The sequence below is a fragment of the Pteronotus mesoamericanus genome, unplaced genomic scaffold (genome assembly GCF_021234165.1).
Source record: "Pteronotus mesoamericanus isolate MK-2021 breed Mesoamerican mustached bat unplaced genomic scaffold, CSHL_Meso_final contig_702, whole genome shotgun sequence".
Lineage (NCBI taxonomy): Eukaryota > Metazoa > Chordata > Mammalia > Chiroptera > Mormoopidae > Pteronotus > Pteronotus mesoamericanus.
The window spans coordinates 379,380-392,763 of NW_026555239.1; the positions used below are offsets into that span (position 1 = coordinate 379,380).

The 13,384-nt window shown below is 55.0% G+C and overlaps 1 protein-coding gene across 3 annotated transcripts in view; it reads right to left on the bottom strand.

Moving 5' to 3' along the window:
- Positions 1-13,384, bottom strand: part of TMEM184B (transmembrane protein 184B) — a 48,141-nt gene that overhangs the window by 21,467 nt on the left and 13,290 nt on the right. For all 3 annotated transcript variants that reach the window (XM_054582379.1, XM_054582378.1, XM_054582377.1), the window contains exons 2-3: positions 2,606-2,852; positions 946-1,111 (exon numbers count right to left, since the gene is read on the bottom strand). In XM_054582379.1, coding sequence (XP_054438354.1) covers positions 946-1,111; positions 2,606-2,797 — 358 coding nt within the window. In that variant the 5' untranslated portion in view covers positions 2,798-2,852. The remainder of the gene's footprint in view (positions 1-945; positions 1,112-2,605; positions 2,853-13,384) is intronic.

Consider the following 13,384-nt stretch of genomic DNA (forward strand, 5'->3'; position numbering starts at 1 on the left):
CAGTAAGAAAGAAGATCTCAGCTTCTGTGTATGGTCTGCAAGACTGTGTGTGTCCCTGTCCTTGCCTCCCAGTGTAATGCCTCCTCCAGCCACCAGACCCCGCACAGACCCCCACCCCAAGCTGGGCACACTGGGACTCCTCCCACCCCTGCGATTTAGCCCAGAACGGACTCCTCCTCTGCCTCCCCCCCAGACCCCAGCTCGTTCTCTAAGCCTCAGCTCCCTGCCCTCCCCAGGCCAGGACCACGGGGCCCAGTGAGAGAGCACGCCTGTCCCTGCGATGAGCCTGTCCCTGCGATGACGGTTGAGGTGGCACAGGCTCCCGGGGCTCCCGGGGAGGGGGGGGGGGCGGCGCGGTCCTCGGTGCGGCGCAGCGCAAGCACTGGGCCTGGTTGTGCTTGCAGCTCCGCAGCGGAGCAGGCGATGCTTTGCAGCGCATGCAAGCACGGGGCCCCCAAAAGGCGGTGAGTCACCCTCCTGGGCGGCACAGCAGGACCTCTCCTGGGACAAAGCACTCAGGATTGAGGCAGGCGGGGCTGGAAGCCCAGCCCTGCCGGCGGCGCGGCGCTGCAGACCCCGGGAAATCCCCAGCCACTCTGTACCTGGGGTTTCTACCTACAAACGGACGGCTGTTCCTGCCCACACACCCACCAGTGACACCAGAACTGAGAAATGAGGTGCAGCTGGAGGGCCGCTGCTTCCAGCTGTCTGAGGTGGCGCTGCAGGAGCCACAGCGCAAAGGGAGCCAGCAAGGTGAGGCTCTGGCTACACCTGTGCAGTTACCTGCCGCTCTGGGCCTGGGTGGAAGCCCTGAGGTGGGTCAGAAGTGAGGACTGGCCCCTCGAGGAGGGACGGGGGAGGGTGGCTAGTGGCCCCCAGACACGGCAAGAGGGGTGTGGCCCGCCTGGCCCAGGCCCTCTCGGCGCCCCGCCCGCAGGTCCTCACCCTCATAGCAGTCGCGCACGGTGCCAAAGTACACGTAGTACTGGTCGTTGGTGAAGAAGAGGAGGCTGAGCCAGGAGTCGAAGGCGTAGATGGGCACGATGAAGAGGATGCGGACGATGTAGCGCTGCTCGTTGGGGCAGCTGTAGCAGCGCAGGTGCATGTAGATCTAGGGGCAGAGGGGCTGCGTCAGCCGGGGACCGACTGTCACGGCAGCGTGCCCCCCGCCCCGCCCTGGCCCTCCGTGCCGCTGGAGGAGGGGCCCAGCTGAGGGAATAGCCAGCTCTGCCACTTGGCAGTTCTGTGACCAAGATACTCAACCCTGAGCCTCGGCCTCCTCCCCTGTACGTGGGGACAATGAAGCCTCCGGGGTGAGGCTGCTGCAAGCATCAGACCGCAGGGTGCAGAAAATCTGTGGGGTGCAGGCGAGGCGCGAAGGCCAGGCTCCCAGACAGAGGCCTGACACCACACCCCAGACCTCCAAACCCGAGCCAAGGATAGGCCAGGGAATCCAGCTGTAATGAGCGCCCAGGATCCTCATGCACAAACAGGCTTGAGTGGGTCAAGGAGACTTTCAGTGTGGCCCCCAACGCCCCACCTTCCTAAATACCTGGTCCCTGGGCCGTGGAGCTGAAACACGGGCATGCGGGTGAGCGCCCACCCCCTGCGTCCCATAACTGACGTACGGTGTGGGGGGCGGGACGGAAGGAAGCCCTTCCTGGCTCAGGGACCGCTGTGATGTCCTCACCCTGTCCTACTTCCCCAGCCGGGACACACAGCAGCGCTCCTGCCTCACTGGGCAGTCGGGAGAATGAAATGTAGTTTTTAGAAAGCAGGGGGAAAAATAAAAGCTCCACACAAATGCCAAGAGCTGTTCCAGCCACGATCCCCGTCCCAGCAGCCCAAGCCGCCATCACAGCTCTCACGGCTTCACCCCTGGCCTGGCCGAACCCTGGGCTCCAGAGGAAAAGAACAAAATATTCCCCGTCTGCAATGAGCCAACTGCCTTGGAAGCAGCTGGGTTCTAGAATGGACAGGGAACACAAGGGCAGTGCGTAAGGAGCCGAGGCGGGGCCCGAACAGGCTCAGCCTCCGTCTTTGCTGATAACCTTCCAACCTCCCCTTCCTCAGGCAGCCAAGGCATGTCTCAGCCCACGCCGGGCTCCTCTGGGCCTGGGCAGAGGGGGCAGGAGGTGTGATTTCTACCAACCTGGCTACGTGACCAGGCTAGTTCCCACCCCTTCTCCCTCTCTGGGTCTCAATTTTCTCATCTGCAAAGGGGCCACTGACATCCACGAGCTCCTGCACAGTCCCCAGGCTCCCTGCAGCTCAGGCTGGACACGTGACCAGTTCTGGCCCACGGAAGGCGGGAGGAAGTGACGAGTGTCATTTCTGGCTCTAGAAGGTAAACTATGCAGAGGGCCTGCCACAGGTCCCTCCTCCCAGAGATCAGGTGGGCAATGCCTTGAAGCTGCAAGACACTAGGGCCACAAACGGAACGGGACCTGCGCTGGGCTGGGAGTGAGCAAGAAATCAGCTCCTACAGGGTCTATTTGCTCCTGGGGCCGTGCCTGCCTTAGCCGGCTAACACTCTGTTGGACTAGAAACCTCTCAGGATCCTTCCTGGGCCCTTGGGCGCAGGGGCTGTGACGGGCCCGGGTACCTGGTGGCAGGTGATGAGCAGAGCCGTCCAGACAAAGAAGCCGGAGATGGCCTGGGCTGCAGTTGTCATCAGGAACACAGGCTGCTCCATGGCCGTGGGGCTGCCCTCGGGGATCTCGGAGACGCTGGGCGAGGCTGCCGCGGTCGTGGGCGATGCTGGGTCCGGGGCCAGTGCGGCCCCCCGCACCGTCATGGTGCCTGGCAGCAGGGGCTCCCGAGAGAAGCCCTGGAGTAAGCACCAAGCTGGCCTGGAGAGAGGAGACCACAGTGTTAGCCTCCTCCCCAGGCAAGGAGCAGTGCTGGGAAACATCTCCCAGGTCCCCATGTCCACCTTCAAACTGCGCCCAGACTCTGACCATGTGTCACCCTGGCCCCAGCCAGCACGTTGGTCCCAGCCTCACCCTGCCTCCCCTGAGTTAATGGAACAGGCTGCTGCCCAGTCTCTCTGCTTCTGTCCTCATCCCTGCTGTCCAGTCCCCACAGAGCAGCTGTGCGAGCCTTCTAAGATGCGGACCGGGCTGGCCCCTCCTCTGCTCAAAACTCTCCAAAAGCCACCTGCCGTCCCCACCGGGGCCCACGAGACTGCCTGATGGGCACCCCCCCTCTCGTGTCTCTGATTGCACCTTCTCTCCTGCAGCTCCCACCTCTATCCTCTACTCTGATCACCCGGGCCTCCGCCGCCTCCTGCCACAGGCCTGCGCACGCCCCGTCTCTGCTCGGCTGCCCAGCACTTCCTTAGGCCTCTGCCCTGACTGGTCCCCAAACATGGCAACCCATCCCAGGCCCCAGGTACCCCTTTCCCTGCTTTGTTTTTCTCCAGCGCCCTCACTGCCACTTGACTGCAGCTGACAGGCAACGCTCACTCCGCATTTGTTAACCGCCTGCCTCCCTTCCTCAGACACAAGTTCCCAGAGGGCAGGGGCTCCGCTCTGCGCACAACTGACCCCAGCACCTGGGCCAGGCCGGGCGCACCGCGGGCTCCACAAATACCTGCCCGGCCCACTCTAGCCAGGCCACCCTTATCACCCAGGTCATTTCTAAGGGCTTGCACCTTTTTCTCCCCATTTCTCCCCAGTCTCCCAGTGGCTGATGTCCATTCCTCACCAGCCAGCTGTGCCGTTTTGGAGGCTCTGTGGCCCTGCCCAGCGTGTGTGCCTTCAAACTGCCTGCATTTCAATTCAGCGCATGCATCCCCCACACGCATGTTCACCCCCTAAGACTGCCCGCTCTTGGAGGCAGGACCACACTTCCTTCCGTCTCTGAATCCCCAATGCCAGGCTCAGCGCCGAGGCCGTTTACAACATTTACTTTACTGTCTATTGATTTTTATTCCTTATTTCAAAAGGAACACGAGGTACTTCACAGGGAAGCAAAGAAGGGCGCTGAAGAGATTAACACCCAGGGGCCTCGGCAGTTACCCAGGCAGGCTCTCCTGTCATCCGGCATTGCCCAGTGGCAACGTCAGGAGCTGTGGTAACAAATTAATGATATCCTGCTAAAAAGTAACCCAGGTGTCGCCCAAGGAAGAGCTGCTGTTAGGGTTCTCCTCCGGAGTTTACGAACAGGGACGCTGCGAGGCTGGGGGCTGGGGGCTGGGGCCACGGTGAGAACGCTGGGTGCTCCTGGGAGGCTGACCGCTCTGCGCACGGTGCCCAGGCCCTGAAAGGCATCCCCGGCAGTGCTGCCACCTGTTGACAAGCTGGCAAACACCATCCTTGGGTCACCGAATCTCCCTGCAGCAGAGGCCCTGGAAGACCAGCTCCGCTGGAATCCCAACCCCACCCCCCCGCCCCAGTAACTTGTAATGCAACCCAGGGACCACCCGACCCGCTGCTGAAATGGATGCAGAGCGGAGAGTGGAGGGCGCGGGCACTGAGCAAAGAGCCTTAGCTGGAGCTCAAGTCCTGGATCCCCCACCAGCCAGCCCCGTGTCCCCACACAGGTTCACCTGGCCCCAGAGGGCCTCTGGGGCCTGACCCAGAAAATGGCCAAACCCCCAAATCCAACCACCTCAGCCTGAACCCGGAGGGCAATCTGCGTGACCCGTCACAACTTGCAGATCTCGGCTGATATTCTGAGCCAGGACGTGCAGACATCAACAGGAGGCTCCCCGGGGCCTCCCTGGGGGGCGCCCAGGCCCGCAGCCTGACCTGAGGATGCCACCCCCCTGGCCCCCAGCTCCCTGGCCCTGCCCCTGGTCCTCTCCAATGTCTCCGGCATCCTCTGCCGCCACCTACGCCACATCATCCGCTCTTAGCTGAAAGTTTCTCCCTAGGAGAGCCCTTTACATTCTTATTTTCCTGTAAAAAAAAAAAAAAATGATCCCTAACACACCGACCAAAGATGTATCTAGATTAGAAACCAAAAATGGAGAAGATATCTATATAAAGAAACTCAAAAATGGAGAAGGTGTCTATATAAAGATTGGCGGCATGCTCCGAAAAAGAGACACTGCGACGCGCCTAAGAATAGCTCCTGTAAGAACAGTTGCAAAATTGAAAACCAGTGCCAGAAATATTTCTTAAAAAGGAAGACTTGGGTTGTAAATCATCATCTCTGTTTATCATTCCAAGTTAAATGAACAAACAAGGGGAATAGGAAAGGGGCGCAGGGGAAGTCCAGAGAACCGCACCCCCAGGGCGAGGGCGGGGCCCAGCCGAGGGGCCTCGTTCCAAGGGCAGAGCAAGGAGGTCCCGGGCGGCGGCCGACCCTGCCCACAGGAGGGGCAGCGGCAGGCTCCAGGCCCAGCTTCCTCCTGGGCTCTGTTGCTCGCACTCAAGTGCCTCCCTCAGCGCCAGAGCGACACTGGCTACCTCTGCGTTCTCTCGCGTTCCTCCTGTAGGCCCTCCTGTTCACGGGAAGACAGAGAGGCTGGGAGACTTGCCCCGAATCAGCGCCGGCCCCAGCTCAGGCCCTGGGAACACGCTGTCTCCCCACCGGGCCTGGAGCGGCTGCCCTGCGCTGCAGCGCCTCCTACCAGAAAGGGCCATGCCGGTCCTCCCACAGCTCAGACACTGTCCTCACGGGAAGCGGGAGGAGGCCACGTCGCTGGGACGGTTCTGTGGCCTGACCCACGCCTGCCCTGTTGTTGAGCAACGCTCTGTGGTTTAGAAATCACTTCCCCAAACATTATCTTGTTTTTTCTCACAACAACTTTGAAGTAACAACTTCTCCATCTGAGAGATGAAAAAAATCATGCGGAGATTGGTTTTGCAGCCCCCTGGGGTAACACCAAGTGATTCGAGGGCTTTAACAGTATCCCCTCAAGTGCTTGCGGCACCATTCTGGCTCACAGGCCACGGCCCTCGGCCCCCAGGAGAGGCAGACGATGGCGGGTCCTGGAAAGCTGTCTCCCAGGCTCGCCCTGCTCCCCGGACCCAGGACGGCACACACGCTAGACCTCACAAATGGTTCACGGTGTGTACCTGTCGGGGGTGTGGGCATGGACACTAGGTGGTCCCGTCCTTTCACACGCAGGACAGGCACCTGCCTGGGAAAGATCTCTTGACTGCCCAGGTCTCACAAGGGAGCAGCCTGGCACAGCCGCGCCACCCATGCGCGGAGCCTCTGACCTTGGGGAGGCGGGGACGACGCTGGCTGGTGCAGACCCTTCGTTCCCCCGGGGGAAGGGGTTTGCAGAAGGGCCTCCATGGCTCCCCTTTTTCAATGCAGTCCATGCGCCCTGATGTGAGAAGGTGGCGGAGAATAGAGCTCAGAACCCCAGAGGCGCTGGCAGGTTCCCCCATTTTCTTAACTGACCAAGTGTTAAACTTTTGCCAGGGACGTGGCAGAGAGCCCTGAGGGGAGATGCTGGAACCGTCTTTCCAGCAGATGTTTCCCGAGTCCCCTGGACACCATGCGGGCCCCTGGAAGACCCAGGCTCGGCCTCGAGGAGCCCGCGCGTACTTGCTCTGCACGACAGGGGCAACCTGGGGGCCTGGCCCCACTACCCGGCATGAGAGGCGAAGGAAGCTGGAGGCGGCATGCACTGCCCGGCCGCAGCTGGCCCGGGGCAGGTGTCAACGTCAACGTGGTGGGATATTTTTAGAGAGAGAAGGGAACGAGAAAGAGAGGAAGGGAAACATCAATGTGTGGGTGGCCACCTCTTGTACACCCCCTACTGGGGACCTGGCCCGCAACCCAGGGATGTGCCCTGACTAGGAATCGAACCGGTGACTCTTCGGTTCGCAGGCCAGCGCTCAATCCACAGAGCCACACCAGGGCTGGGGCAGTCTTTAAGTGGCATAACCAAGCTTCAGCTTTGCAGTTACCAAGCAGGATTCCCGCCACACTCCACCACCTGCTAGCTCGGGCAGATGGCTTCACCTGCCGGAGCCTCAGTTGCTCCATCTATAATATTTTGGGGTTACTACATAATTGACAAGAAAGTTGTTCTGCTTTATGTAAGTCCCCTTTATAAAAGGAAACAAGAGTAACAAAATAAAAATGACCATTTTACAACTCCTAGTACAAATAATAGATGCAGACATAGATCATCAATGGATGATAAAACCACTACATGAAAGGCTGATGGGGACTTTGACAAGGGATGGATAGGGCCGCAAAGGTGAACACACAGTCAAGATCAAGATCACTAAAATGGGGCACCGGACGTTTCCAGCTTCCTAGCTGCCTGCATGGGAAACACACAGCAGCACCTAAGAAGGACCGTTTCCCAAAAAGTGAACGAGGATTGAAACAAGCCTTTAGAACTAGCCGCCAGTGCCCAGGCAATGCTGAGGGTAGGGGACAGATTAAGTGGTGCCATGAGCAAGCAGCAGCCAGAGCTAGACCACGCAACAGCCTAAAGGATCAATGACCTGGTTTTTCTAACAAATTAGTGGCTTATCGAGAAAGGTGGTTAAGGGGTTGTTACAGAAAGAGACTCAAGGGACATTATAACTAAATGCAATATGTGGACCTTACTGGGTCCTGATGCTAATAAACCAATGATTAAAAGGCATCTTATCCCTGGCTGGTGTGGCTCAGTGGACTGAATGCTGGCCTGAGAATCAAAAGATTGCTGGTTCGATTCCCAGTCAGGGCATGTGTCTCGGTTGTAGACCAGGTCCCCAGTAGGGGGTACTCGAGAGGCAACCACATCAATATTTCTCTCCCTTGCTTTCTCCTTCCTTTCTCCTCTGTCTAAAAATAAATAAATAAAATCTCTTAAAAATTTTTTTTAAAGATATCTTAATAACAGTTAACATACAGAGTTCTTGTCAATTTGGTCAGGTGGGATAATGACGTGGTGGGCATATGAAAATAAAAGTCCTTATCAATGGAGAAAGAATAATTTTTTTCAATAAATAGTGCTGGAACAACTAGACATTCAGAGGCAAAAAAAAAAAAAAGTTAACCTTAACCTAAACCCTTACCACGTACAGAAAAATCCACAATGGATTATAGACTTAAAAGGAAACTGTAAGACTATAAAACTTACAGAAGACATAGGAGAAAAATCTTTGAAACCCAGGGCTAAGGCAAAGTGTCCCTAGACTCAACACCAAAAGCATGACCCATAAAAGGAAAAACTGGTAAACTGGACTTCACAAAAAGTAGAATCTTATACTGTGACTCTGGTAAGAGATTGAAAAGACAAGCCACGTAGTGGAAGAAAACGTTTGCAACTCACATATCTGACAAATGACTAGCAAAAATGGTCAAAGTTCAAAAAGCAAAACAATCATATTAGAAGACAGACACAGACATAAGTAGACATTTCCCTCAAGAATGATACATAGCCAATAAGTACATAAACAGTTGTTTAACATCGTTAGCCCTTTTGGAAATGCAAACCGAAGCCACAATGAATTATCGTTACATACTTAAAAATAGAAAATAACCCTGGCTGGTGTGGCTCAGTGGACTGAGGCCTGCAAACCAAAAGGTCACTGGTTTGATTCCCAGTTAGGGCATGTGCCTGGGTTATAGGCCAGGTCTCCAGTTGGGGGTGGGAGAGAGGCAACTGGTCAATATATCTCTTGCCCATCAATGTTTCTCTCCCTCTCTTTCTCCCCCCACCCCCTTCCCATCACTCTAAAAATAAACAAAAAAAATTTTTTAAATAAATAAAAAATAATGACAACACCAAATGCTGGCGAGGATGTAGAGAAACAATGTTACATGCATCACTGGTGGGCATACAAAATGGTAGCGCTACTCTGGAAAAGTCTCTTATAAAAAGTACTTTCTTATAAAGCTAACATGCACTTACCATACAACCCAGTAATCACTAGCAGACACTTTATCCTAGGGAAAGGAAAAGTTATGTTCACACAAAAACCTGTACATGAATGTTCACAGCAGCTGTATTTGAAATCGCCAACCCTGGAAGAAACCACAATGTCCTTCAGCAGGGGAAAGGCTAAACGCCGGCGCGTCCAGGCCAGGGAATACTACTCAGCAACCAACAGGAACAACTACAGATCCCGGGCCACGGTGTACACTGAACACAGCCAGTCCCAAAAGGTCACTCACTGCCTGATCCATTTTGTAACATTCTCAAAACGACAAATCTAGGAAGATGGAGAACAGATGAGTAACTGGCAGAGAAGCGCGAAGGTGTGCACGACCCCAAAGAGTGCACACGGGAGCTCTCTCCAGGGGGGCGGACTCTGCGTCCTGATGGTGGGGTGGTGGCTAGGAAGCCTATGGGCGACACAGTCGCACAGAGCTACACACGCGTGAAAGCAATGAAAACTGAACAACGTCTGCCGTCTATTGACTAGTATTGTGCTATTGTCCACTTGTCGGCTTTGACATTGTCCTACAGCGATTAAGTCACCATTTGGGGAAGAAGGGTATGTGGAACTCTGTGTACCATTCTGCAACTTCCTGTGAGCCTACAGTCTTCCAAAATACGGAAGTTTTTTAAAATCTTTATCAAGTAGGGATGCATATTGAACTATTTAAGAGTGGAAAATATCATGAAGTCTGGGATTTACTCTTTAAAAAGGGAAGAGGAAGGTCCTGGCTGGTGTAGCTCAGTGGACTGAGTGCCAACCTGCAAACCATAAGATCTCTGGTTCAATTACTGGCCAGGGCACACGCCTGGGTTATGTGCCTGGTCCCCAGCTGGGGGCACGCGAGAGGCTCTCTCTCACACATCAATGTTTGTCTCCCTTTCTCCCTCTCTTTCCATCTCTGTAAAAATAAATAAATAAGACCTTCTTAAAAAGTGGGGGGAGGGAGATAAATGCAACATAATTGCAAATGTTGCTGTTGAATCCCATGACTGTCAGGAAGAAATTCATTATACTATGTGCTCTCTTTTTGTGCATTTGAAAATTTCCATAATAAAAAGCTTTAGACAACAGAACAGCAGAATTTCCCAAAAAACTTGTAATGAGATGGGCAATAACTCAGAGAATTGTCTGTATTAGAGATTGGCTGGTTATCTTATAGAAAAGTGATCAAAAACATTTGTCAAATCTAACAAATGAGATCAACACATCTTTCTTTTACCAAAAAGCTGTTCCAGATTTGCCTATTTTTTTTCTACAGCCACTGACTGTCAGAGATGGGCTTCTCAGCGATGTTTTCAAAACATTTTTAAGCATGTTTAAAATGTCATCACAATGAATGAGAAGGCGCTGCTCTTGAAAGAATCCTAGGCTAGGGCTATTTGGAAATGTTTCTATTGTAGCAGGATTTTGTTACCAAAAACAGTGTCAGTCTGTAACTTACAAAAGCTCTCAGATCTGAACTCTTAAAAACCTACCTAACACAATTTTCTAATCTGTTTAAAAATTTCCAAAGCATTTGAGTGGGTTTGGAACTCATGTGTTAAGAACTTTAAAATAAAATACCTTCCATTTAGTTTACAAGAACATCTGACTGGCATCAGGGAGGATGGAAATGTACTAGCCAAATTTCAACAAATCCTCCGCACACGCAGCGGACAGGATGGAAAAACGAGCAAGCCGATTTAGAAAGCAAGCCAGTGACGCGCCCCCGTGTGCCGCCACGTGTCCCGGGATCTTTCTCGGGGAGGGCAGCCTTCAGCACCAAGTATGTAACCCAAATGGATGTAGAGCCAGGCCTTCGAAGGGCTCTCTCAGAGCATAGGAGCACAATTTACAAAAATAATCAAGCATGAGAAGCCAGAAGGCTTGTTGTACCACCAACAAAATCATCTTTAAAATTTTAGATTCTTTTATCTTTAGCTCATCCTTTGATTTCTATTTTTGGTGTAGGTTTTATTATGTACCTAATATAATGGTAACATAATACATGTATATAGTTACAACCACATCAATGTCTGTATATTAGGGGCATGTGGTAGGAATGTGTGGTAGGGGTGGAAGAGCAGAGCTGTGAGCCAGGGGGCCGGGCTGGCCGCCCCGCCCTTCGCCGTGTCTCGGCCTCCCTGTCCCAGGCTGCGGGTCAGGAAGCTCTGTCAAGGTTTGTGGCGCCTCTGGACTGGAGGCCCCACCTGCTGGCGAGGTCGCTCCAAACCCACATCCTTGTTTGCTCCCCACCCTGAAGGCTGCGAAGGGGTCTGGCCACAGTCTGCACCCTGTCCCTTGGAGTCAGGGACACTGAGCCGGAACCTGCAGGTGACTGGGCAGCCCTGAGTTTGTTTCTTGGGTCACCAGGCTGCCGCCACTGCGCCACGCGAGCTTAGGAATTCAGAGCTTTTCAGACTGCAGTAGGGTTTATGGGGCTGTATGTGGTATGTGTATGGCGACGCCCCAGAGGGGTCTGGGCAGCACCCCAAAACCAAACACACAGTATTTCCATAGAGAAACGTGAGATATTTTTAAAGACCATAATTAGTTTCACATCAATTCAGGTCAGATTTTTGCCACAAAATTAGTTTGCTGCTGACTTCGGAAGTCCCTTTGGGATTTCAAGTGTCCTGGATTCCAGGAAGGTGAAGGGACACGGGCCTGGACCCTCCCCCAGAGTTGCAGGGAGGCTGCTGCCGGAGGAAGCAAGCAGGGGTCGAGTGTGGTTTGTGTTCTCACTTATTTTCAAATGTGACCGTGCCCCTCCTCCTGCCCTAAAAGCCTCTGGGAGCGGCAGGAAGTGACAGGGGTGGCAGTCTCGGCCCCTGAGCAGAGAGCCGGCAGCGGCAGGTGGGTCCCGGCCGCCCTGTCCCTGGAGCTGGCAACACTGGGCCCCTGCACGCGCAGCTCCCTCCTCGGCGCCAGCGTGCCCTCCCCTTTGCCCTGTCCTCGTGGACAGTGCCAACGCTTCACTCACGAGTCACCCTCAGCACCACGGCCTGCCTCTCCCGAGGGCCGGCCCACCCTGCCCAGCGGCACTGTGCCTGCCCCTAGTCCTGAAAGGCCAGCTGACGGGGCTCTCGTCTGCCCGCACCTGAGCCACCTATCTCCAGGACCAGGGTGGTGCCAGGCACACAGTAGGGATTTAGAAGAATCGATCGATCAATCAATCCATGGAGTGACTGAATGCCTGGCATGAAGCCACCTGCGACACAGTGCAGGCTTCCCATCACCCGGCCCCTCCCTGCCATCGACGGCTTCCAGGGTTCAGCTGAAGGATCTGGACCTTGGGCTGGAAGGAGGGGGCGCCGAGTGAGGGCAGAAGGTAGAGGCTGAGTCACAGCCTGTCACAGGCACCTTCCAATGTGGAGGCCACACCACGGAGGGCAAAGGGTCTTGTTCTATATGCTCCATCAGGACACACCCGGTCCACCTGATGGGCGCACCGGGAAGGTGAGAGTCTGCCAAGATAGAAACCTTGTTTACCAACAGTCTAGCAGTCGTCTGCTTGTTTCTAGGATAAGGAAGCTCCCAGTCAAACAGGGCTAGATGTCCCCTGGGCAGGAACACTGCGGGGCAGCTGACTCACTTGCCCTCTCCCCAAGTAGCCTGTAACCTTCTGGAGGTCAGGGGTCATGTCTTACGTGCAGCTCTAACCCCCAGCACCTCCCTCAGAGCCTGGGCAGAGTTAGTACCCAATAAGCTTTGACTGGGTTAGGGAACGACTGAATGAATATGTCTGCCCTTTGCAGCTGCTTCCAACTCCAAAACCTCTGGCGCCCTCGCCACCACAGTGCCACTCCTGGGGAATGGGACCTTCTCTCGGCCCTCGCCCTGTCTGTGGTTTCCAGCTCTGCCGCTTAGTAGCCTTGTGTCCGGGGACAAGTTATCCCCACCTGCCTTGATGTTTACCCCCTCTATAACCTATGACAGTTTGGACGCGGCACGTCTCCTCGTCTTCCGCAGCATTTACCCTGGTTGTGATTAGACTCGTTCCATCAACACCCTGTGAGTCAGGCTCCAGGAGGGCAGGGACTGTGTGCCACACTGAAAAGGTATCTGATCGTTCTAGGGACAAAGAAAACAGCAAGGACAAAAGCACGGAGACAGAACGTTAACAGACACTCGATGGGGTGTGCCCAGCTGTTGCTAACCAGCCCCCTGGGCAGCCTCGCTGAAGACCACCTGTGGCCTCTACCTGCAGTTGACAGAAGCCCCCTGAAGGCGGTGTGAAGTGGGGCGTGAAGTTAGAGGTCCAGGAAGAGGTGCTCCCCTGGGGAGCGCCAGCACCCAGAGCCCTGCAGGCCCCCAGCCACGGGCTGGACGGGGTTCACCTAGGGACCAGAGAGCCGGGCCACAGGGGTCTGGGGAGCAAGGCCAGGTGCACCCGGCTCCCAAGACGATGAGGGCCAGTTTATGAATGTCCTCTCCCCCTCCTACCGGGAGCCAGGGAGCCGAACCGGCCACCAGAGGGGCCCTTGAAAGCCCAGAATCAGAGAACAGGGAGGCGAGGGGTCTTGAGTGACACTCAGCCACGCCCTGGCAAG